The 27,220-nt window shown below is 39.7% G+C and overlaps 1 protein-coding gene across 1 annotated transcript in view; it reads left to right on the top strand.

Annotated features, from left to right (window-relative positions):
- The first annotated feature begins 18,379 nt into the window (after window positions 1-18,379).
- The window catches only part of LOC105473677 (potassium voltage-gated channel subfamily H member 5), a 345,797-nt gene continuing 336,956 nt past the window's right edge, over window positions 18,380-27,220 (top strand). Inside the window, exon 1 of the mRNA XM_011727592.3 lies at window positions 18,380-19,303. Within this exon, the coding sequence (XP_011725894.1) occupies window positions 19,231-19,303 (73 nt within the window). The 5' untranslated portion in view covers window positions 18,380-19,230. The remainder of the gene's footprint in view (window positions 19,304-27,220) is intronic.

Below are 27,220 nucleotides of genomic sequence, written 5' to 3' on the forward strand. Positions count from 1 at the left end.
CTCTCTTTCTCCTCAGTGCGTGGCTTCTTCTTTGATATTTCTTTCATCTCTCCTTAATCATTTTTTGATTCTCAGTATCATCCTGCTTTATGAAGCCTTTCTTTTACTCCCAGGCTCTATCTTCTATGTTTCCATCCAACTTGGTTCATTGCTCTATAAAAACACTTTTTGTGTATTGTGGTGATTCAACTGCACACACACACACACACACACACACATAAACACATATATATACACATACATAATATATATAATATGTATATTATATATTATATACATATACATATATACACACATATATAATATATACATACACACACACATATATATATTTATTTTTTCTCCCCAAGCCTATAAACTCTTTGTGGGGAGAACTTTTCAATAATTCTCTTTTGCATTTCCATCAGTTATCACAGTGGCATGCCAAAATTATTGAATGAATTAATGAATAACTAAAAAGCACAGCTCTAGTACTTAGACCTGGGCTGAAATCTCAACTCTACAATTTACTTTCTGTGTAACCTTACACAAACTACATAGCCTTTCCGAAGCTCCCTTTTTTTAAAATCACTTACAAAGTGAAGACTTTGTAATCTTCCCCACAGAGTTATTATGCAGCTTGATGAGATTACACATATAAAGTCCTTAACGCAGAACTTATTTTTCTTCTAGATAAAAGTAGTTCCATTCCCAAGATTTGCAAAATATGTGCTCAATTTTATAAAAATAATCAAATACAGCAAATTAGATGATGGGATGGAAAAGGATCGCAAAGTTATCCTGGGATTGGATGTTTTCTACTGGGAATTTATAAAGTGAATCATCCACATGTTGATTGAAAATTGACCATTCACGAGAAGAGATGGGAATCCAAACTTTTGGATAGATTTTCCCTAATTTTATCTTCCGTAGGGAATGGGTAGGAATTTTTCCCTTTGTTGTTATGCGATACATTACAACCTTGCTCATAGTGTATGCATATAGAATGTATCTATAGCAATGTTTCCTTATCCACGTGCTGTGGTTGGATGCCTGGTTTATCACTTTTTTCATTCAATTTTTTACTGCAACTAGTTATAATTTTTTTGGTTGCAAGTGACAGAAAACATAATTCCAATAGTTTAAGCAATCAAGAGAACAATAGGTCACCCTAACAATAATCATATCTAGATGCCAAGGATGTGAAGCCACATCTATTGATCCATTAGGTTCATCTTTTTAGACAATGACATGGCTGCTTTAATTCTAGACTTCATAATCCATCAACTACAAGAGAGAAAGCTTCTCTTTCCCAAGAATGTTCAATAAAATCTTTGCACATTTCTTTAGTTCGAAGTGATGTGCTCATCTTTAAATCAAACATGGTCGACGAAGTGGATAGGAAATGCTGATTGACTTTGGTCCAAATAGACACCCTCTCCTGGTGTAGTGAGGTTAAAGCAATCTATGCCATTTGGCTGAAATTGGGAGATGGATGTTGCCAAAAGAACTTTGGGTACAGTTGAGAAAGGACAAGAGCTAATAGGGAAACACATTTCAAAGAAGGAGCAAATAATCATCCACTATCCATCTGTTGACTGTCTACTCTATACCTGGCACTGTGATGATAAACATTGCTTTTTTGGGGGGGCAGGGGGTAGGGACAGAGTCTCACTCTGTCACCCAGACTGGAGTGCAGTGGTGTCATCTCGGCTCACTGCAACCTCCGCCCCACCGGGTTCAAGCAATTCTCTGCCTCAGCCGTCCGAGTAACTGGGATTACAGGCACCCCTGCCACCACGCCTGGCTAATTTTTGTATTTTTAGTAGAGACAGGGTTTCACCATCTTGGCCAGGCTGGTCTTGAACTCCTGACCTCATGCTCCACCCACCTCAGCCTCCCAAAGTGCTGAGATTACAGGTGTGAGCCACCGCACCTGGCCGCTATTTTTTTTTTTGGAAGCTCTGCTATTTTGTGTGTGTGTGTGTGTGTGTGTGTGTGTGTGTGTGTGTGTGAGCTCTGCTAGCTGTCTTCTAGTTTTTCAGGTAGAATCTTAGACAAAAGAGAACGCAGAGGGTGTGTGAGGAGGTTTTATTGTTTTTTCATGTCTGCTAAGGAGGATATGTTGCTAGCATTATCCTGAATATTGCTGAGAAGAATTGACCTTGCTTTCAATTTAAAATAGTCTTTTTTTTTCATTTAATTTTTGTGACACTGGGCAGCTACTTTGTGTTGGATTTTTGGTAAGTTAAGTCTGTTTCCTCATATATAGAATATAGTTTAAAACAGAATGGATTTTGAGCATTCCTGAACAAAGAGAGTGGATTTTACAAACATGAGATATAGAAAAACATTCTTTAAATCCTGTGGGTGGCTTCAGCATTTTAACCCTGATTTTACTCAAGCCTAATTAACCTTTTTACATTTTATTTTGTTATTTTTAGAGACAGGGTCTTGCTCTTTCAACCGGGCTGGAGTGCAGTGGTACCATCATAACTCACAACCTCCGGATTCGCCTTATTACACATAAGACAAAGTTATTTGAGGAGTTACTAATAGATTGTAAAGCTCTATTATGTTAATAAATATAAAATCATTCCCTAGAAATTTCATTCTAAGTGCTCCTTTTCTAAATTGCCTAGTTACCTGAATGAAAAAAATTCTTCATTTCTTCACTGCACTTTGCTCATTTTTTTCCTATCTTGAATATAAATCATAAAAGTGAAAGTCTCATATAGCACCTAATCATTTTACAAGATGACAGTAATTGTCTTTATTTATATGCTTTTTCTTAATTAATTTGTAAGTTACTTTTGAATATCTCTGATTTTACAAAGAAAATTTGAGAGGCATTAGTAGTAAATCACAAAATAAATAGGAATCTTATCACTGAAAATCTAAGTATGTGGGTATTTGTTATAATTTGAATTGTGTCCTCCATGAAATTTGTATGTTGAAACAGGGCCTTTAAGGAGGTAATTAACTTAAAATGACATTCTCAATGTGTACCCTGTATTAGTTCGTTTTCATGCCACTGATAAAGATATACCCAAGATTGGGCAATTTACAAAAGAAAGAGGTTTAACTGGACTTACAGTTCCATGCGGTTGGGGAAGCCTCACAATCATGGTGGAAGGCAAGGAGGAGCAAGTCACATTTTACATGGATGGCAGCAGGCGAAGAAAGAGCTTGTGTAGGGAGACTCCCGTTTTTCAAAACCATCAGATTTCATGAGACTTATTCACTATCATGAGAACAGCATGAGAAAGATCTGCCCCATGATTCAATTACCTCCCACCAGGTCCCTCCCACAATAAGTGGGAATTCAAGATGAGATTTGGGTAGGGACACAGCCAAACCATATCAGGCCCTAATCCTGTCTGACTGATGCCCTTCTAAAAAGAGATTAGGACATAGACATGTATAGAGTAAAGCCCATGTGAAGCCATGAGAGAAAGTGGCCATCTGCAAGACAGGGACAGAGGGCTCGGAAGAAACAAACCCTGCTGAGACCTTGATCATGGACTTCCAGCTTCCCGCTATGAGGAAATACATTTTTGTTGTTTAAGCCACCCAGTCTGTGGTATTTTGCTATGGCAGCTCAGCAAATGAATACAATCTTCTATAACTGTGTTTAAAGCCAGGTTATATCCTTGAGAATTTATAGAGGCCTAGGACTAAGATTGGATTTATCTATGCTTCCTCATCATCTAAGCAGAGCCTGGCCCAGAGTAGGTGTACGGGAAATGTTTGTTGAATTTAACTGAGTAAACACAAACTGTGTTTTGATCACGGCAGTGGCAAAGCAGCTGGCTGCCAGCCTGGCTCTTTCCGGCTACCACCTAAAGTTTGCAGACTGTTGTTTGTCTGGTTCTTCCTACGTGAAAATGGCCTTTTTTTTTTTTTTTGGTTCATTCTGATTATCAAAGCAGAGGTAAAAGCATACATGAATAGAAATGTGTGCTCATTGTAAAAATTATCTGGTAACACATTAAAGAGTGAAAAAGAAAAGAAAACTCACCCAGAAGTTCCCCACCCAAAGCAACAACAATTCAAATTTTGGTGTATACATTTTGCTCAGGGAAAAATACGCCTAAGGGAAGCATATTTGGGGACCATATCAATATGGTTATCAATTTCTCTCTAACAAAAAAATGGCATGATTTATATAGCATGTGTTGTTGTTATAATATGATTCCCCCCCCCGCATAATATATTGTGGATATCTTTTCATAATAGAAAATAAAATAAATGTAGATTTATAGTAGCAATTCCAAGGTGGCTGAACTAGATTTCATTTCAGGAATGTGCAATATTTAGCCTATGAGTAGAGGCTGTTTAGCCTCTACTAATGGATAGTTGGGTTTCTCCTCATGTTTTCCTAATATAAATAGTGCTGTGAGCATTTGGGCTGTTTGTTGTGGCTTGTGTCTCATTATTATCTCTTTCTACTTCTAATCTCTTTACTGAAGACAAGACAGCTATTAAATAGCACATGTTAACATATGTGGGCAACTGTAGAAAAGGTAATGCGGACATGGAGGTAATGCAGATGCCTAATGAGGAAATCCTTGCAGACTTCTGTTGTTTGGGACATCTCCTTCTGCTCCCAGGATCCCAAACCTTTCCTGTGAGCTCCAGACACCACCATCAAATTGCCTCCTTGATGCCTCTACTTGGTATATCAAATTCAAAATGTCCAAAATGCAACTCTCTTTTGAAACACATCTTTCGCCAACTGGTCTTCCCCATCTCAGTCGACAGCACCACTATTTGTCCAGTTGCTGAAGGCAAGAATGGAAGAGCTATCCCTGCCTCCTCCCATGTCCTCACTTTCTACACCCATTCCATCGGTGAGTCTGCTGATTTTATCTTCAAAATGTATCTCTGACCTGCCATCTTCTACCTGTTTCCACTGTCTGTTTTGTTCCTTGCCTATAGGATGGTAACAGCCTTCTCACTTTCTCCTACTCTCTCCTCTGGACTTCCCCCACACAGCTGCAGAGGTGATCATGTCATACAAAGAGAGACTGATACTGTTATAACAAAATTTCTTTCATTTGTATCTTGTTATGTGAACAAGGTTTCTTGGCACTTGAAGCTACAAAAATGAAAAGTTAATGCATTGCTAATAATAAAATACTCTTTATGTTTAATAATAATACTCATTTGTAATGTAATTGTTTGGATCAATTGCTTACTAATAAAGAAGGTAATGAGGCCCCCCCATTAATGATCATGCCTACAGCCTACCTTAAAATGTTGAGACATTTTAAGTGGTTCCCCTTTTACTTTGATATCTAGGGAAAGTTTTAATTCCTTGCTTTGGTCTACAAACCCTGAATGCTATGACATTTATTTACCTCCCAGCATCTCTTTGCAGCTCTTTCTGTCTTACTCCCTCTGCTCCAGTGCCCCTTTCCTACAGTTTCTTGAACATCCCCAACTTTTTTCCACCTAAGGTCAGTTACACAGTCATGCGCCTTCCTCTTCCTTCTATTTCTTTTGGGCTTAACTTCTTTCCTTCCCCTAGTTTGCAATGTAAATGTGCCCATACAGAGAGATTTTCACTGAACATTTGAAGTACAGTTGACCCTTGAACAGCATGGGGGTTAGTGGTGCTGACACCTGCACAGTCGAAAATCTCTGTATAACTTTTGAACCCCCAATAACTTAATTACCAACAGTCTACTGTTGACTGGAAGCCATACAGATAAAATAAGCAGTTGATTAACATGTATTTTGCATGTTGTATGCATTACATACTGTATTCTTACACTAAAGAAAATGTGACAAAGAAAAATCATAAGGTAAGAAAAAAATACATTGACAGTACTGTACTGTATTTATCAATGCCCTAAGTTTAAGCCATCTGTTTACAAGAGGAATGGCTATCTGAAATGGTGGGTTATCGCAGCTGCAGACCTCAATCTACAGTACATATCAAGCGATTCGACTTTTTCTTGTAATATCATGACTTTTCTCTGCTTATTGAGAGCACTTCCAGCATCACTAGTGGTACTTTGTGTTGGTTTTCTTGTTATCAAGATTTACAGTATTGAATCAAACATGATGAAAGATATGTGAGAACTGTGAGATCACTTTTCACTGAGATCTGCAATTTACTGAGGAGAGGAACTGCTTACGTGGAGATGATTAGTGTCACATGGCATTTTAAATAGCAACAGGAGGTGGCTAAGAAATGATTATAGTCATCGGTATGTACTACAGTTAATTTTATGCAGTTATGATTTAATATTGCATCTTTACATTTGTTTACATGTCTCTTGACTGTGAATGGCACCAGGTAAGGCCTATAAGTGTTTGTGTGTGTAAATTTTGATAAATTTTAACTTCTTATGGTAGATTTATGTAATTTTATGGTGGCAAATGATAAAATAGGCTAGCATCTCCATACATTTTATGCATTTATGACATACATAACTTTTCTTATTTTTGATATTTCTAGGCTATGTGGTTCATTTGAAAGAATTTTTTCAAACGTGAATCTTCAAAACGTTTTCCAATACATCTATTGAAAAAAAATCTGTGTACAAGTGGACCCCTGCAGTTCAAATCCGTGGTGTTCAAGGATCACCTGTATGTACCCATCTCTGCACTTACTTTTTTCTTTTATTTCTGTCTCTTGTTTTTTCCTTTCTTAGAACTTTTTTGACTTGCAAATATTTTACTCATTTGTTGGTTTCTTGTTCATTATCTATCTCCTCTACTATAAGGTAGGCTCCATGAGGGCAGGGCTGTGTCTGTCTTATTCATCAATGCATCCCTGGACTGCAGCACAGAACCAGGCACAGGGTAGGCTCTCAACACACAATCTGATGATTTTGTTGTTTCTGTGGTTTTCTTGCACAGCCATGCTTGGATCCCAGTGCTGAAGACCTTTAAACTTGCAGGCTTAACCCACTCAGAGGATGAGGCGTCTTAGTACCTAAGTAAGTATGTCCCTGCCAGATGTGGTCTTGCCTTAAGCCTAAGGTCCAGTTACTCTGGGATGAGTTGCTAAGGAGCTTGCAACGTATTGAACTGTAACTTTCATCCCAAGACCCTACCCCTTTCTCTTGCATTTCCCCCTTCTGTGAGCCTCTGTTCCATAAGATGGGGCCTCTGCCCCTAGTTTAGATTTGAACTCCAGTTGGAGGCTAGGACTTGTAGTTTTGTGACTACAGCCATGCCAGCCCCTCTTTCTGAAGCCTGATTTGTTCCTCATTTCATCCCTAGCCATTGGCTGAGATGTTGCCTTTAATCAGACAGATTGTCCTCCTCTACTTACCCTTCCACCCTTCCCTACCTGTTCTACCCACCTGACTGAAAATATTGCCACCTTCTAAGCTTTTGGCCATGCTCCAACTCTAGGTGTGAGTGACAGCCAACATTGTAGTCAAGTTCACCACTATCTCTTTGGATGTTGGGATTTGGATGCCAGTTTCACTGGGCTGGCCTATAGGAAGAGGACTTTGGAGCTAAACAGGCCTGAATTTGAATTCTGGTTCTGCCACTTACTAGCTGTGTGACCTTGGGCAAGTTATGGACTTCCTTGAGTCTTAGTTTTCTCATCTGTAATGTGGTGGCAAATAATACCTATCTTGAAAAGTGAGTCTTGGTGATTGCCTTTGACTTGTACCTAAAGCAGAGCCTAGCACAGAGCTGTCACTCAAGCCTCCCACCTGCCAGCTCCAGCCCTCTGTTCTTAGTTTCTTTCCCCCATCCCATCCGCCAGTGGTGCAGGTTCTGGCCTGTGTCCGTAGAGTCCTCTGGACTATTTTAGACTGTTCTTTCTCTCTTGATGTGAGCTGAGCTGACTCCTTTCACTTCTTAAGTTTTTGTTTTCTTTTTGGCCTGTACATATCCTTTAAACCAAAACTCTTTTTTAACTACTTTTGGTTTACACATCTGAGCCACTTTGATCTATTTCTTTCTGGCATAAGAGCTATTTGTTCACTTTTGGAAGTAAGTGAGATGCATGCCATTTTTTTTTTTTTTCTCCGAAGAACCCTATAGTCATATGCAGAGAAGATGCTGACCTGATTTCTCCAAAGATGGTATAGAGGGTGAACAGCATTCATTACATTCACATGCAGAGGGTGTTCTTACAATAGAGGACTTTTTGGACCAATTTTAAAGCTGTATGTAACAGTGCTTTATACTACAAATAGAATGCAACAGAATGGCTGTTTGTGATAAGAATCTTATTTGCAACGACTGTTTAAATGCCCCAATTATTTGTTTTCAAGGTTACAATTAGAACTACATGACGACACAACTTTTCTGGAAGGCATAAAACTGCTGTTGGAGCCCAGCCCCCTCCAACACTTTGGCATGCATAATTTGAAGAATGCCTGCGATCCCATATGTTTCTTCATTCCTCCTAGACAGCATTGACATTTGGGGATTTATTCTTAGAGTTTGCTTCTTTGAACATGTTTGGTTCAATTAGTCTACTGAAGCTGAGGTAGCATAAGCTGTTTTTTTAAGAAGTGGTAGCATATTCAGGACAGGATGTTTGCGACACAACAGATGGGCTTGTGATCAGGCTAGATTGCCACTTATCAAATTTAGAGTAAACTGAAGCGGATCCACAGCACCTAGCCCAGTTCCTTGAACAGATTAGGGACTTAGGAAGTGCTAGTTAAGAGAAAGAAGGAATGCATAAACAGCTAATGGTCAGAACCCTATAGAGGCCTTGGAGAAAGGAGAACATTTAAATGAGTTGGGGATTTTTAAATCTTAAAATGTCAGATATACTGCTAAATAAGTACATTGTTGCTAATTTTCTTTCTAGAGATTAAAAGGTTACAGATCCATCCTGGCCAACATGGTAAAACCCGGTCTCTACTAAAAATACAAAAAACAAATTAGCCGGGCGTGGCGGTGCATGCCTGTAGTCCCAGATACTCAGGAGGCTGAGGCAGGATAATTGCTTGAACCCAGGAGGCGGAGGTTGCAGTGAGCAGAGATCGTACCACTGCACTCCAGCCTGGGCAACAGAGTGAGACTCTGTCTCAAAAAAAAAAAAAAAAAAAAAAAAAAAAAGAAGGTGAGAGATCATAGTGGCTACCACTTATTGAGGACCTACTATAATGAGTGTCTATTGTTTTTGTTTGTTCTGCAACACTATTCCGTTTGGAGAACTGTGCCTGTCTCCATAGCCAGTGAGACTATCAAATGCTGCATTGCTCAGCAGCCCAGATAGAGCACATGCCGGGCTTGGTCAGTTACAGTAAGACAGCCCCTCCGCACCCGTTCTTGGTGCAGGTACTAGCAAGTAGACGTGTGATCCTGGCAGGGCAAATCCAGGGCTTCCTCTGGACTGGTATTTGGATGTTAGGGAGAGAGAAGTTTCTTTTTGCACTGGGATTGCTAAACTTTGAAGTGGCAAATTGCACAGTGATATGAGGGTAAAGGTTTAACAGGTGGCTCTCAAGAGAAAAACATGCATATATGTCTATATGTGTACACATATAGATCCATACACACACATATATATATTTGAATTTATTATAAATTCTACTGATAAAGTACATGTAGCACATAATTTTCAAATACTATTAAAATAGTCATCTCTCTTTTTGCAAATTCCGTGTGGCCTACTCATTCTCACAGGATGCTTTCACCGGTTTTTGCCTAACTCTTGCGTCTGTAGCCAATCTATGGTTACAATTGATGATAAGAGAGTTCCAACAGGAACATTGGTTGGTATTTTCCTTTATCTTAATGATGAAAATGAAACAATGAAGATATATCCTAAAAGTTTATACATTTGTCAATGATGTATGTGTGACTTCTTTGTGAAATTTGATAGTTAAAAAATCTTTTTTAAAATGACAGCTAACATTGTATGTTTTTGTTGTGTACAACATGTTTTGAAGTACACATACATTGTGGGATGATTAAATCTGGCTAATTAACAAGTGCATTACCTCACATAGTTGTCATTTCTGTGGTAAGAGCACTTAACATCAATTTGCTTTACATTTTTCAACAATACAATATATCACCATTAACTATAGTCACATTGCTGTACAATGAGATCCCTTGAAGTTATTTCTCTTATCTAATTGTAATTATGTATCATTTGATAGTTTTTGAATATTAGAAGAATATTTCCTGAAATTTTTATTTTTCACAATGTTGCTATGGTTTAAATATTTGTGTCTCCTCCAGATTTACATCTGAGGTTTGTGTTATTTTTCTTGGAGATCCACGGCTCTCCCTGCATTGTGGCAGGAGAAGGTCCTCCTTACTTTTGACTTCCTCTACAACTTGTCTTCCTTCCCTTAGCATGGGGGATTTTTTTTTTCTCATTTAGTGTGGATGTGGAGCATATGAGACAGCTTGTTCTTAGATATTTTCAAAATCTTTTGGGTGACGGTGTAGTGCAATGGTTAAATGGATGGCTAAGTGTTTGGGCTTTGAAGACAGAGTACCTGAGGACTAATCCTGACTCCATCACATACCACCTTTGTGACCTTGTGCCAGTTACTGAACTTCTCTGTTTCTCAGTTTCGTTTTTGATTCAATGAGGATAATGTAAATACCTACTGTGGTGCCTGGTCTATAGATGCATAATAAATATTTGTTGAATTAAATTCAATTTTGCTCAATGAAAATTAAATGAGATTGAGAACACTCATGTAAAGTATTTAGAACAATGACTAACACTGGGTGAGAATGTACAGACCCTTTATTGTAACACTTTTCTTATTGCATTTCTGTTCTAGTGCTTAGACTTTTGAAATTCAAAAGCTAGGAAAAGGTGAGCTGTGGTGAGGAATGATGACACCATGAAAGCAAGAGGGTGACAGTAAATATGGGGCTTGGGAAATAATTTAATATTTCAAAAATGTCAGCTTCTTCTCTTAAGTGGTTTTTCCAATACTGGATTTTTCTCTCCCCAAAGCATCTTCAATCACAAATTGATTTTTTCTTCTCAAATACCACGTCACATATTTACTCAAAATATGTCTTTCATTGCCTATAGAATAAAGCCCAAACCCCTTAAGTTGGCCTGATGAGTCCCTAACTGTGACTCCAATTCTATCTTCCATTTAAAGGTTCATATTGTCTACTGTTTGTCACATATCATGAGCTTTCTTATCATTATTATTTTCCTTTTTTTCTAGTTCTCTCACCTAGAAAGCCCCCCTCTTTCTTCCCACCAAGAACACCCATTAAGGGAACAAATAGAGGCTGAAATCCAGCCCACAAATATCTCATCAATCGGTGTGCTGTGACTTGGCCCCATGACTGGCCAGAAGGGACTTCTTTTCCTAAGCCTCATGAAGATGCCAAAAGCACTATGAGATTTCAACTGTATTTGCAATCTTTTCTTTTTATTATTATTATTATTGTCTTAACAACATTGAGATGCAAAGAGTGAGGTGCAATGTTGCAACAGAGGAAACACAGAGTGGTATTAGAAGAACTCACAGGAAGGAAGGGCTGTTTACCAGGGCATGGAGAGTCAGAGAAGGCCTCTTGGAGGTAATGACATCTCAAACAGGGTCTGAAGAAAGGTGGCTAGTGATGCAGGACATTGATGGAGGAAGAAAGAGATAGCATAGTAAGCACAAGGAATACAAAAGGACATAGGGAGGGAGGAAGTATGAAGGTGGAGGGTTGGAATGGGGAATGATGAGAGTTGATCCTGGATAGATAAGCAGGAGTCAGATAGTGAATGATATAAAAAAGCCAGGTAAGGGCTTTGAACTTTCACCTGGGGTCAAAGAGACTTAGAAGTGTTTACACAGGGAAATGAGTTAACAGATTTATGCATTAGAAAGATCACTTTAGCTATAGTGCAGGGGGAAAAATGAATGTGGTGGAGCTGGGAGAAGAAAATAGAGAGGACTATGTATTGTCAGAAAACACAGGCAGCAGGGAGACCAGTTGGAAGGTTGATGTGGAAATGCAAGTAAAAAATGATGAGGCCCGACCTGGAGCAGAGCCAACAGACAGAGTGAGAGGTGGATAGTTTTAAAGAGATATCTGGGAAGTTGAATGAATAGGACTGGATGTGGAGTTGGGGTAGAGAAGTGTTGATGTTACTAACTTGGATAACTGGGCGGATAGAGGTAGCTCCTGAGATACAAAACATTGGAGGGGGAGAGAGTTTGGGCAGGCTGCAAGATGATTCATTTGTTTTGAATATGTTAGAGATTCCTGTGGAATTGCCAGTCAGTCCATGGGCATGGGTGTCTACAGTTGCAGGAAAAAGATCTGTGTTTTGGAATTCAGATATTTGTGGATTTCTATGTATTTGCATCTCTCTCACTGGGGTTAGGGGCAGCAATCTCTGTTTTCAAACGCATGAATATCTATGCAGCAAAACATGGTCAATATCCACAGCAGATGGGATAAAGAAGAGTACAAATAGCCACCTAACAGTTCAGGTCAGGTTTTACTGGCAAATGAGTTTGTAAAAAAATTGTGAAAAAAAAACCTGGTAGGATGTCAGAGTTTTCTATTTCAGAAAGCTGGATGCAAGATTCTCTACCTGTACTATCTCATTTAATTCTTACATTAACTATATGAGGTAGGCATTATTAATTTTTTTACAGAAAAAACCCCTGAGGCACAGATAGGTTAATGAAATGCTGAGATTATAGCATCAGTACTCAAAACCAGTCAGTCTAAGGTAGGAGAATGTTTCAAGAAGAAAGGATTAGTAACAGGTTCAAATGTCATAGCTGGGTAAAGTAAATTAACAATGAAATTGCCTCACTGGATTTGGCAATTTAAAAATTACCTTTGGGGAGGCGATTTCAGGAAGACAATTGAAAGGAGGCCAATTTGTTTGGGTTAAGGAGTGAACAGGAGGCAAGAAAGTGGAGACACCTATCACAGACTCCTCAGAAGATTGACCGTGAAGAGATGGGAGAGACAGAGCCAAAGCTTGAGGGAAATAACAAGTTAAGAAAGCATTTTTAAAGCATGTTAATTGTCAAAGTGAGGAATGAGGGGACAGTCAGTAAAGTGAGGTCTTTCCAGAGGCCCAAATGAATAGGATCCAGATCAGTGATGGAGGGATGGTGAGAGAAATTGCTTTCTATTTGTTTGGAAGAAAGAAGAAAAGGAAGAGAGAGCAATGGCAGGAAGTCTAAGAATTGACAGCATGACCTGTTTTCTATCAGTCATCTTCTGAGGCTGGGAGGTGAAAAAGTGACAACTGAGGTGTGAAAAGGGACAAGATGCTTTGAGAAAGCTACACAGATAATGGAAGACGCAGCTGATCAGGATGTACAGAAGGATTGGGCTGCACTGAGAAGGTCAAGTTGAGTTAGGAGGCCTTCAATGTAGGATGCATTAGTCTGGGAGATTTTGTGGTTCCCTTCTGGGCTGCTCGGCAGATACAAGTACACAGAAACTCACAGTTGCATGTATTAGAGCCTTTGTGGGAGAGGTGAAACTCAAGGTATGATCCTTGGGAGCTGAGGATTTTGATACAGTATTGAAACCCCAGAGATTCCCATAGGATGCAGCCTTGTTCTAGGTCAGTGGTTCTAAACCTTGATACATATAGAAATCACGGCCGGGTGCAGTGGCTCATGCCTGTAATCCCAGCACTTTGGGAGGCTGAGGCGGGCGGATCACGAGGTCAAGAAATGGAGACCATCCTGGCCAACATGGTGAAACCCTGATTGTACTAAAAATACAAAAATTAGCTGGGTGTGTTGGCGCTTGCCTGTAGTCCCAGCTACTTAGGAGGCTGAGGCAGGAGAATTGCTTGAACCCAAGAGGTGGAGGTTGCAGTGAGCCAAGATTGTGCCACTGCACTCCAGCCTGGTGAGAGAACAAGGCTCCATTTCAAAAAAAAAAAAAAAAAAAAAAAAAAGAAAAAAAGAAAAAAGAAATCACCTGGGCAACTTAAAAAAAATAGTAATGCCTGTGTCTCATCCTTTGGAATTTTGATTTACTTGGTCTGGGCTGTGGCTTTGGGATTCTTATAAAGTCTCTGGGTGACTGTAATGTGCAGTCAGGATGGAGAATTATTGTTCCTCTAATCTCCTGTTCCCAAAGCAAGTTAATAACCTGTGCCAGCCAGCATAGACTAGGTTATGGCACAGTAACACATAGTGCTGGATTGTCAGTGTCTTAACACAACAAAGGTTTACTTCCTGCTTATATAATGTCTACTGCAGGTCTAGGTAACACTTCTGGGCAGGTATTCTCCTTGTACTTCTTGGCATTCCTTAGTCACTGAGGCAGGGGAAGAGGAGGATGAGAAAATAAGTCCTAGTACTCAGATGCTCACCTGGAAGCAACACCCTTTCCCTTCATTCCTATTTCATTGACCAACATTAGTTGCATAGCCACACTAATTTCAAAGAGCAGGAAAAGGCAACTGGATATTGGTGAACCTTATTAGTGACCACTGTCTAGAGCCTTCACTGTAAATGAAAGTAGAGGGGGAGGAAAAGGCTCATGTATTTACTTTCAAATACTTACATAGTGCTTATTACCTGTCAGATATTGTCTGCATTGCTTTCCAATAGGAACTAACTTAATCTCCATAGCAGCACTATTAAATAGGTAATTATTGTCCCCATTTTATAGAAAGGGAAGTTGTGGTTAAATAATCTGCCCTGGGTCATATAGCTAGTAAGTGGAGAGGCAAGATTAAATTCTAGGTAGTCTGGGTCCGCAGTCCAAGCACTAGGTCTTTCTAGTCTGCTTTCTCTCAACTTCCATCCTGAGTGGGGCAGGGAGCAGACAGGAGGAAAGGTAGAAGATATAGGTGTAAATGTGGGGTTTGGTGCACGCAGAGGAATTTAGTAATGCTTTTATGCTTCACTGCTAGAGCTGGAAGAGGGCTTTGTGGAAAGGCATGCATTGAGGCTTGGGGAGGAAAAAATGGAATGGAGTGATGCTGCTGCTAGGGAGGCCAACCTTGGAGGCCATGATAGGGAATCACTTTTGCCCCTTTATTTTTTTCCTTCTTCCCATTCCTCCATCAGAGCCACCCATTTAGCATCTACATACAGGTTGTAACTTGGAGCTGTACTGGGGTTTGCTCAGAAACAGAAAGCAGGAAATAGGAGAAAAATTTCCCGAGAAAGTAGTGGTTGGATCATTTGCACATAAGGGATCAAAGAGTAAGTCCAACTGAATCTATTTGTAATGTATTTTTGAAATTTTACATATAATTACAGCTACTGTCAAGTAAATTATATTAGAAAACCTTCAGAGGAGGGGTATTTGATTAAAAAAAAGTCCTTCAGTGAATCAGTAATAATTCCAAATCATCACTTCCTACATCAGTTTTCTAAGACTTCATGTTTATATTGGTTTCGGTTAACTGGAACACACCTGCAGTTCACTCAGCCAGCTTCCATTCCGCTGTGATTTAGGAGTCAGTGAACACTTCTGGGACTGGAATTCTTGGTTATCACGGACAAGGTCTAATTACCATATCTGGAGGGACAGAAGAAAAGAACAAATGATTATGTTTTAAAATGGAGTTTTGGCAATATAACAAAATGAAGCTTTTTCTTTGTGTGACATTGAAGCTTTCTAATTCCTGTCTCTCTCATCTGTTAATTCTTGCGGTTTGTAACACACTTTTAAAATGCTGTATTAGCACCTTGTTGCAATTGGCCAGCACATTCCTTAGGGCCAGTCAATCTATATGATGCTGCTACTGTATTTTCCTTGACTCTATTTTGATTGGGAAAAGTTGCAAGTTGTTGCGAAGCGTTTCTCTTCTCTCATGGGCTGCAAAATCAGTGATGGCAATAGAGATCCTTGATGTTGCTGGTTGTTACCACACTAGCCTAAGATTAGGTTATTTTCTATTATTTACAAGGAGCTCTGGCTACAGGGTCAGGAGACCTGATTCTAGTCTCAGTGCAGACTGTTCCAAAGCACTGTGTCATCTGGGACAGGATATTTCATCTCTCTGGGTCTTGGTTTCTTCCTTTATAAAATGAAAACTTAAACTAGAAGATTAAGAAAAGTGTGTAACCTTTTGACACTTCACAACTACATTTTTTATGATCATTAAAATAATCCAAACGTCATAATGCTATGGAGTTATTAAAAACAAAGAAGAAAGGATACATGTCATTTTAACCGAATCTGCAGATGCGAATAAGAAAGTTCTACCAGTAATTTTGTGATTGTGTCTTAATGGAGTCCAAAAGAATTTCCTCTTTGGGAAATGTGAGCTAATACACCCACAGAGGAATGATTAGGAAAAAGGATAGGAATAGGATACTAGATAGGAAATGCTGAGAACCTGATATTTTAAATCAATAACCATACGCCAGATGTGGGCAGCTGACGATGTGCAAAAGAATATATAGATTTGAAATATTCTCTGTTAATGATGATGGAATTATTATAGCATGCTAGAAGTCTAGAACATCAGTCAATGAATTATACATATGTTTAAAAAATAAGCCTGTCTATTCACCAACCCAGCCAATGAATGGCTGATTAGTTTAGCATCATTTGAACACAGATCACAAAAGAGTTGCTAGAAATTCAATTATGTGTTTAAGGCTGCTGTGGTGATGGTGGTTTCAATTCTTTCCACTAACTGCAGGGAGGGAGTTGTAACCTGGCCATATCTCTGAGTGCTTCGGTGGTGGCAAGTTCACTATGGATGGGGTCTGCACCTGAGTCTCCTGTTATTCAACTAAACACACCTGATGTATTTAAAAGACATTCTAACTGCAAGGGGATAAGCTCCATGGCCAGCAGCACTTCCTGTGGAAAGCTAGAATAGCCTGGTGTTATTCCATCGAGTCTCTTGATTTTTTTTTTTTTTTTTGCATAAAGATTTTTAACGGAATAAAATTGCCTCGTGTCAACCTTCTGGGTTTGCTCAGCTGCCTGGGCTCTGAACATTTCAGAGAGGGAAAAAATGACCCCAAGGTAAAGGCTGGATCCTGGTTTTGCATTTAGCTGTCTTGGCTACAAGCAGTAGCCCTTACCCAGTTGGGGAGAGGAGAGAAAGGGAGAGAGAGTGAGTTGGCCGGGGGGGGAGAGAGAGAGAGAGAGAGGTACTGGGAGAGAGAAAGATGTGGGGAGGGGGGAGGGGGGAGGGGGGAGGGGGGAGGGGGGAGGGGGGAGGGGGGAGGGGGAGGGGAAGGGGGAGAGAGGAGAGAAACAGGGGAGGGAGGGAGGGAGAGAGAGAGGGAGAGAGGGGAGAGAGAGAGGGGAGTGGGAGAGAGCGGGGAGGGGGGAGAGAGAGGGGAAGGGGGAGAGAGGAGAGAAACAGGGGAGGGAGGGAGGGAGAGAGAGAGGGAGAGAGAGAGAGAGAGAGAGAGAGAGAGAGAGAGAGAGAGAGAGAGAAAGATCCTGTCTTGAGGTCAGTGATTAGTAATCTAGGGGGTTCCAAGAGGGGACAGGTGCTGAGATGTGTACTTCCACCCCTGCCTGGGGATTCTCCCTGCTTCTGGTAATCTGACCTTGATAATTTTAACGCAATTACCTCTCCTCTAGCACATTCTGACTCCAGCAAAAGGGGACGCACCCATCCAACTATCTTTTCGCCTTCAACACTCAAGACTTCGCTCCACCATCAACCGCTGGCGCCACGGCAGTGCACTTTTGGTCCCCTACTCTTTGACCCTGTTTACACAATCGTCCTTTCTCGACAGGCCCAGGTGCAGCCCCCAGAGAAGACAGGAAGCCTTACATGTATCATATTTACCTGGAGGGCTTGTTAAAACAGATGGGTCAACCCAATCCTCAGAGTTCCTGGCTCCCTAACTCTGGGGTAGAATCCAGTAATTTGCATTTTAAACAAGTTCTTAGGTGGTGCAGATGCGGATGCTGCCAGTCCGGGCCACTTTGAGAACCACTGCCTTAGATCAAGGAAGGTGCCTCAGCGTGGGCTACTCTTTCCTTTCCATCTCTCTCCGCCCCTTTCGCATTTATGTCATTTTCCCTTCTCTGTGACACATTCTGGCTTTTGGACTGTTTGTAACGGTGCCGCTCCTGTCCGTTCTCAACGCCTGGGAGTTGGGTTTGTTAGAGGTGATTCCTGCCCTACCCCACCCTGGCCCATCTTTGCCCCCACAGCCTTTACCGTTTTTCCATCGCTAACGCTGCCCACCTCACTCCCCCTCTCTCGAGTGTGAATTATTCACCCTCTTCCCCTACTCGTCGCATCAAGTGCGACCTTTCCCGCAACTTTGCAGCGGTGGCGGGCTTGCGGCTCGCCTCCTGCACTCAGCGGCCCTGGGGGAAACTCCCCTGGGCGGCCGCACGCTCCCCTAGAAGCCAAGCCCGGCGCGGGTCGCAGGGGCCAGTCCGGGCGCCGGCTGTGCGCTCGGACTTCAGAGCTGGCGCTCCCGCTCCGGGGGTGGGGTAAGGGCGGTGCGGAAAGCGCCAGTGTTCACGAAGGTTTCGGGCGCCGGAGCCCGGAGGGGGGCGGTAGCAGCGTCAGGTGGCTGCTCTGTGTCCCCGCGCGCCGCCCAGCCAGTTCCTGCCCGGCTCTCAGCCTGGGCTGGGGCTGGAGCTGGAGCCCGTCCGCACCTCCGCCCCGGGAGCCGCGTCCGCGCCAGCAGCCCGGATTCCGGACCCGAGCGGGAGACGCCGAGATGTGAGCCTCCGACTGGCCACTGCTCTGTCTGGCACCCGCTTCTCCCATTCCACCGGCCCGATTGGACAGCGATCGCTTGCCTGGATCTCCGGGGAGAGGAGCAACCACCAGGCGCACAGCCCAGCAGAAGTTGGGCTGCGCTGGGCAGCCGGTTGCTCGCCGCGCGAGAGGGGTGGGCGAGGAGACCGGGAGACGAAGGCGCGGGGAAGGGCTCTGGGCCTGAGCTGAGGGGGATTGGGAGAGTGTGGGCTTGAGTTCGCTCTGGCGCTCCCCAGCAGGGGGAGAGATGAGGAGCCCCCGCCTAGGCGCCCGCCGCCGCGGTAGCAGCCTCAGCAGCAGCCTCAGCATCAGCACCGGCGGGACAGCGACAGCGGGGGCGGCGCAGGCGCACTGTGCCCCGCGGAGCCTGCAGTTCCAGAGCCCCGTGTGCGGCACCGCCACAGTCTGGGCAGCGGCGGCCGGGGGAGCGCTACTACCATGAACTGCCTTGTCCTCCTCCCCAGAGCTGCTCATCCGGGTCGGGCTGGAGATACAGTCAGGGGACCCCGTCGCCGCCGCCGCGCCCCCTCTTCTTTCGGCTCAATCTTCTCTTCCACCTTTTCCTCCTCTTCCTCCACCTTCTCTTCCTGCATCCCCCCCTCCCCCGCCGCGGATCCTGGCCGCTGCTCTCCAGACCCAGGATGCCGGGGGGCAAGAGAGGGCTGGTGGCACCGCAGAACACATTTTTGGAGAACATCGTCAGGCGCTCCAGTGGTAAGGAGAGTTGTAGTTCGGAACACCCCTACCTCCATCCCGCCCACACGCGCCCCCCATCCTCTCCATCCCATCCCTCTTCCAAGGGGGGAGGGGGATGCAAGCAGCCTTACCTGGGGTGTCAGTTATCAGTTGGGCTGGATTTGGGGTGGGGTGGGGTGGGGTGGCAATGAGATGGTGGAGGAAAGTTAGTTGCATCCCCTTCCTACCAGACAGACTCACCCCCTCCCACCTGTCCAGAGCCCAGAACTGGAGGAAAGAAAGGGGTTGGATAGGGTGTAGGTACATCTGGAGCATAGAGTTGAGTTTTGCTTTTATCTTTCTTGTTCTTCCTTCTCCCACATTTCCCCCCAAAGTGAGCAGCAGGGACTGACCAAATTCTGAGTTAATCTCAGTGGAAAGGTTTCCCTCAAGTTGGGAATGGCTGCGAAAGTGGCTACTTAACAAAATTTAAATCTCTGGAAAGGCTTTTGGCCTCATGGGCATGGGGAAATGTGCTTTGTGCTGGGGAGAGTAGTTGAGGTTGAACCTAAAAAAGAGTTCAGTGCTTGAAAAATGGGAAGGCAATTACTGTGGACAAATTGGTGTTTAAAGTTTCTTCTTGCTATGTTTTTCACTGTACATTGGTCTATATATTTCGTTCAACTTAAACATGAGAAACGTAGAAGTGAAGCAGTAACTATTGTGCTTTTAATGCAACTAGAAAAAAAAATCAAAAAGATGCCATCCTACCTTGCTACTGATGTTAATGTTTTCTTGCCTTAATGTGTCTTTAAAATACCATCCATTTATACATTCATTTCCTACAAGATATTCTGGATGGGAATGGTTATATATTTCCACATTTTAAGACCTTATAAACTTTGCATCTTACTGAAATCTGCATTTTCTACTTGTTTTTAATTATTTTGTATAATTTTAAACTTCATAAGTAAGATATGTTGAGTATCTTTTAAAGTTTTTCCTTCAGAGGCTGTTATTTTGAGATCTCTTGCTTGGAGAATAATGAGAAAGACACTTCTGTATATGGAGTACAGTAGAGCTTGGAACAAAGCAATGGAAATACTCTATGCAGTTCCATAGTGCCTTGTTTATTCATTCACTGAAACAATATGTATTCGGGTGCATTATACCATAGACACTCTGTGGTTTCTTGGAATTAAAAAAAAGTAATTAATACACATCCCCTCTTCTTAAGAGGCTCCCTGCCTGGTTGGAGGCACATGGAAAGACAGAGGCACACTGAAATGATAACAAATAATTAAATGAATGATGCTTTCTCTAAATGGTAGATTAGATTATACCAATTCTTAGATTAGAAACTCTTTTAAGACTAGGCTTGCAAATATTTCCTCTGATTTTGAAACTAACTGTATTTAAGTGTCTCAAAGTATTTCCCCCAAATATCTGACTTGTTATTTGTTTTTAATTTGAGGTTTTAAACTTTATTTCTTCATTTTGGCCAATGCCTGAAACAATACAAGTCTAAAGCAGTAGTGTTGTATTTGGGTTGGAAAAAATAGCTAATAGGGTCTGGCCTAGTATTCTTTTAAATACCTCTAATATTTTTTAGTTATATAAATTCATAATGGTAGGCAATTTTTATACTTATACATTACCTTCTTGTATTAATATTGTACTAAGCCTATAATACAAGGGGATATTACTCTTCAAACAGTTTGGGGGAAATGTGTGGGTTATTGGAATTAGTTAAGTATATAAGTCTTATTTCAGCTTTCTCATCCTCTTGGGTTATTTCAACTCCACGCAGTTTGGTGTATGAGAGGACTTTTCAGAGAAGGCCTTAAAAAATAAAATCTGCAGGCTTATGATTGTTTTGCTTTATAAAGAGAAAGAACGTGAGAATCCCTTGACTAAACTTTACTAATAGAGCAACTTTGGTTGAAGCTTCTTATACAGACTATGAAACTATGAGATAGTTTTTGAATTTTAAAAAATTGTAGATATACTATGAAAGATTTACCATAGGTGGCTTAGAAATGTCTGTTTCTGTTGCCTCCATTTTATATCTACCACTCAAATTAATAAATATTTTATCTTTTTTACACTTCATGTTCATAATCATTTCATTGGTTAAATGTTTCTTTCCTGGATAATACCGAGTGCAAATGAAAGTTTATCTGTTTTGGCACTTAAATGCCACCTCTAATTGTCTATGGCTAACTTCGAATACCACTACGCAAAGACCCTGAACTGTTTGAAGTGTGTTAGATATTTGTAGTGAGTATATATGCAGGTGTGTGTGATAAATGCTGAAAAGTCTCAGGACCTCTTTTATAGGAAGAACGTCAGAAATTGAGAATTATGGTATTAAATTGGTCTACACATTCACGGGGGGAATATCCCACAGTTGTTGTAATTTCTATATGATTTGGCAGAGAAATAGAAAAATTTATCCTGAGAACTTGTCTAATTGAGACAAATAGAAAATTCCCTTCAGGATTCTCACAAATGGATCTTTGAAGCTTTCATTATTCACTAACTTAACAACATTGAAGTGAACTGTTGGCAGAGCTTTAGTAGGAAGAGAAAGAATAGAACCCAGCACTCCCAATCTATTTAACAATTGAAGAAACAGAGGCTGGCCTTGTCTTTTTTACTGAACCCCAAGAAAAGCTCTTTCTGATACAACATCATTTTCTTCTCATGAAAAGTCAGATCTTATAGTGAGAGTCAGCCAAACATAGAAATACAGATAGAGAGACGCCCAGATAATACACAGCCACATGGATAAACACTCAGCCGGTCAGGCATCCACCCAGAAAACTGAAAAGAGGAATTTCCTACTTCTCCTATTTTGGGATTTGTCTGTAAAGTATGTCTACCACCCTACAGACACAGAGGAAGCAATCTAACTCTTTTTTTTCTCTCTCTTGCACACAAGGAGCAAAATAAGAGATGTAGAAAACAAAACAAAACAAAACACACAGCAGAGAGAAAGGGGTGGGGTGGGGGAGAGAGAGAGATTATGGGACATGAAAGGGAAATGGACACAAAGAGAAAATGTCAGACATTTATTAGTCCATGGATATCACCAATGAACTGAAATCTCAGCCAGTTACAAATTTACCAGAACACTTTTTGATAATATGAAACAAAAAAGAAGTGTGGCATATTTGAATATTACTTTTATACCTGACGATTTCTTAATAAAGTTCCAAACTCCTTAGATGCAGTTTCCCAGAATAACAGCGCTGTATTCCGTACTCCAGAGTAGCAACTGTAACCTATGTTATTATTTCATGCCTCTTGAGATTGGATTTTTATTTTTCTTATTTAGTTGACTCAGTCTGTTATAAGCCAGCATTGCAAGTTGTTACTGGTGATTCAAAGTCTATAAAATAAAATAATGAGGGCCATTGAGTAGGATGGATACACACACACTTTACAGCCAAATATCAAAAGAAGCAAGGAATTCTTCTTTTTAGTTTTAAGATAAAAGATCATTTCTAGACAAAAGGAATTATAATAATTCTTAGCATGTGATTCTAGTAAATATAGAGAGCATTATTACTCTAAGAAGTTGTAAAGGTTGAAGTATAAATGCCATAGGACTGTTTAGACACATTTTTGGCTAGTACAATCAAAATAAGCCATTAGTAAGGGAAGGTTTAGAGAACTATGTGGTGAGTTCATTACCGCTGAGCAAAGTCTCCCAGAAGGACCCTGCCCCAAGGGCTTACAGACCAGATTTGTGTCTAGAATATTATTAGGATACCTTCCTTTATTTAAATTTCAATTATTTATGCAAACTGTTAATCTAAATTGGGCTCTAGGGAGCAGTAAACTTGTGGGTAGAGGTTTAGTATCTGGAAGAAAGTAATTGTTTTTAGGACTTTTAGGTTAAAATTTAGATTCGAAAGACAAAAAATACTTTAAAGACCTTCAACCTGATTTTGTCTTTGGGCAGCACGTTTTACTCATATGTTGTCTTCAATTCCTTAGCAAAGGCAGAAATGATTACTTTGAGTGACAGTAAACTAGATTGCTATTTTGAAAAATTATAACTACAAATTAATACCTTTTAACTAGAAATTAATTATTTAATATTTTAAGCATTATGACAAATTGGAAGTTTATTTCAGTTTTGTGGAAAACTAGAAGTGTTTTTCTTTTTGGGGAAGAAAAGGGGTTCAGGAAAGAAGAAAACACAGAAGGCAGTATTTTATGAACCACTTACCTTTCAGGAGAAGAAGCTCACTATCCTCAATTTTTCATTCTGCTTGAGATAGCTAGGTTGCACAAGCACTTTCTTTACTCAGCTATCTCTTACTTGTAGAAAAGTCCAAAATTATTTTCATGCTGTAATTGACATTTGTACAAACTGAGTTCTTAAAAGAAACCTCTAAGAGAGGAAGCAGAACTAGTGATCTATAAACAAAACAAAAAAGGAATAATAACTTTTACAATTAGCCAATTTAAAAGAAATGATGGAACACAAATGGGCTTTATTTTGGTGGTTGTTATGAAGTTATTGACACTTTTTCTTGAAAGGTTTTCTTTAATATCTAAGACACTGTTCAGGAAATATTGATAAAACCACACAGTGTTTTTGAAGCATTGGTTTACTCAGGTCTTATAATGTACCACTTTAACATTTAAAATATCAAAGAGGTTGAAATTATACTGACCGCTTCCTAAATTATATTTATACATAAGCCACAAGATTGTCCCTTGCATTAGATTCCTGCACTCTGTTATATAATAAATGCAGCACATTGCTGATAGAGGGATGCTTATTCTAAGATATTGTTATCTTCACTAGAAATTACCCTCTTTGTCTATCTTTTGCTTGATTCCAGAAGTAGGATGTGTAAGAAATCCATCTACCTAGGCACTTTGTAACTGACTTACTAAAAGGACCATATAAACATTATTTTTAATAGAAGGGAGTAGTTATGATTATTTTAATTGATAGCGACTGAGTAGATTTCCTAAAAAAGCCCTTTAGTTTAGTCAGTGTTCATCTCTTTCTTTCCTTGTGAGTCACAGCCGAGTTTCTTAGCTTGGAGGAACAATGCTTCTGCATTCTCCAGAGTGTAGCCTAGGAAAAGGTTGTACTGTTCACCAAAGTACTGTAGTTAGTATTTACCACAAGAGGTCACTCTGGGTTCTGTCACAGGTGAACCAAGTAGTTAATATTTTTCTCTTTTTCTGTTCCCTCCTCCCTCTTCACCCACCTTGCTCGTCCCCCCCAAAATTTGACTGGGAGGGAGTCAATGTAGTTAGTTGGTGCTCTTGGAAGAAAATATCTAAAATAAAAGACATGCAGGAAAGTTAAATGAAAAAAGATATTTATTATATTAATTATTAGAATTTATTTTAGTTGATAGTGATCAATATTTTATAACTACACAAATGTGATATTGATAAAAATTGTTTCTGTAAAGAAATGGATTTAAATACATTGCAGACTAATAGAGGATTTTCTTTAGCAGATAAAATTTTATTGTAATACACAATTTCAGCATTTCATATATATAGTATATGAAATATAAAGTCTTACAGAAAAATGACCTGTATATAATGCTTCATACTGAGAAGATTACATATTTCCCACTTCAACAGAATTTTTCTCTATGAGACATCTTTATATAATTTATATTGAATCGGTGAAATAGAATCAGTTCATAACAGTGCTTTAATTTTATCAAAAGATAGCTTACAGATTTATAGTTACTTCCTCAGGATGTTATGTAATCTTAGTATTTTATTTTTACCTAAATTTTAAAAATTAAATACAAAGCTAAATTGTTTAAAATTATTAAATAATATTTTCAAAGTTCTTCAAATTATTAAACTTCAAAAGACAGGATTGGGGATAGACTGTTTTAAGAGATTTTGTTTCCTCTTAGTAAATCTGAATTTTGGTTTAAGGCAATTCTTTTTTCTTTTTAGTAGGGTTAGAAACCATATATCGAGACATACTTTGAAATGTTCCATACAAAATTGGTTTTAATGGGAAAAATTGAAATGTGCCTTAAAATACTTTTATAAATAAAAGAGATGTGTTGTGAATCAGATAAACATGAATAACATCACAACCCAAAACCAGCGGCAATTATTGTTGTGGAAATTGAGGTCAAAGAAAGTAGTGTTGATGTATTCTAGACAATGGACATTTATGAAACAAGTTCCTTTACCAATAGAATTAAAAATCCTCAGAATTAAAAAGAAATCCTCAGCATTTTTCACTAAATAGTCTAGCTTAATAATACATGACATGAGTCCTTTTCATCATTTAAAGATAATTAAAAAGAATCATTTAAATATTCCTATTTTATATAATATAGTAGCTAATATATTAGAAGGGCTGAATCTTGAAATATATTTGATCAAATGGAGGCAGTAATAACTATTGTCACATAAATCAGTGTGTATTTTAGACATCATTTTAGTATTTGGTTGTATGTGGATACTATTACCTAGTAAAGAGACTTATTTATATACATTCTAGATAGTAGTTTTGTGATATATTAAGTTGCTAAAGGGAAAAAGAGAAAAATTAATGAGCACAGTAATTTAGAAAGAAAGTGTGGTTAGAAAGCTATTTGAAATTTTACCAACAATAGATTTATCTCTCTCTTTGGGTCTGGTCCCATTACAGAAATATAACTATTAAGTACAAAGTCATGTGGACTTCAAAAGATACACAATTTGAGATCTAAGCTTATGTACAAAATCATAACAGTTTGTAGATGTAAGGACATATAATTGGGAAGTCATGAAAATTTTGATATATGAACTAAGCTCCTTGAGGATATGGGTCATCTCTTAAAAAGACGTTTATGTCCTCTACTGTGCAGAGCACATAGCAGTAAGTATTCGTTGAATAAATGCTTTTTTGATTTTTGTCTCCTAAAGTAACAAAGACCGTAATTAATTCTTTCCCCAAGCCAATGCTGATTAAATCTATTAAGTGAGCTTTAATAAGTAATTACATAGTTTAAACTATTTAGTTAATCAATGCATATATCTGAAAACAGAAACCACACTGCACAGAGCAAATCAGATGGTACTTCTGAGAGGATGAGAAAGGAATATAAAACGGATCCCATGTTCATTTCCTATTCTAAATTGAGGTACGACTGAAATATTTTCTACCATTTTTGTTTTAATCGTCAAGAGCTTGAAAGCTGGACTATTTTATACCAGAAAGAACTGCTTAAAAATTTGTAGATTCTAACTAAATTATTTTAACAACTTTGCAGTTAGGAGTTATTGATGGTGAGTTTTATCCCTGGGAATCAATCCTTACCTGCTTGAGTACCTTCTGAGTGAGTTTTGCCTTGGGGAGCAGCTTACAGCCCTGTGCAGTATCCAGCAGAAGAGGAAAATGAGTTTTAGATTTTTAGAGACTGCAGGATCAGCCTCAGGTTGCCATATTTAACTGAAAATTGAACAACTCACTTAGATTGAGGGGAAAAGTTAACCTTTGTCCTGATCTTTTCTGTAAACCCTTTTTGATCTGCTGGCATTTATTTTTATTTTTTAAATTTGGGGGCAAATTATAGAACAATGAGTTTATTTTTATATATTTACAGCATTGAAAAAATAGAGGAGTTCCTCAGTGGGGGTTAAAGAGTCTCAGAATAAAGGCTCTGAAATACAATGCTGATCCTTTTGCTTGGCTCTCATGCCCTTGCTAGTTAATTATCCATTAATGCAACAAAATTTTATTGAGTACCTACTATGTGCTAGGCAGGGATCTAGCACTAGGGATTCATAATGAACACAATGATAAAAACAATGTTTCTCCTGTTTTTCTGTGGAGGGCAGGAGCATATTTATTGGGTTCTAGAGGTCTGCATTAGAGTCCTGGCTCTGATACTTACTAGCTTGGTGACTTAACTTCCCTGTACCTAGTTTTCTTATCTATAAAATACAAGTAATAAT

The sequence above is a fragment of the Macaca nemestrina genome, chromosome 7, assembly GCF_043159975.1.
Source record: "Macaca nemestrina isolate mMacNem1 chromosome 7, mMacNem.hap1, whole genome shotgun sequence".
NCBI lineage: Eukaryota > Metazoa > Chordata > Mammalia > Primates > Cercopithecidae > Macaca > Macaca nemestrina.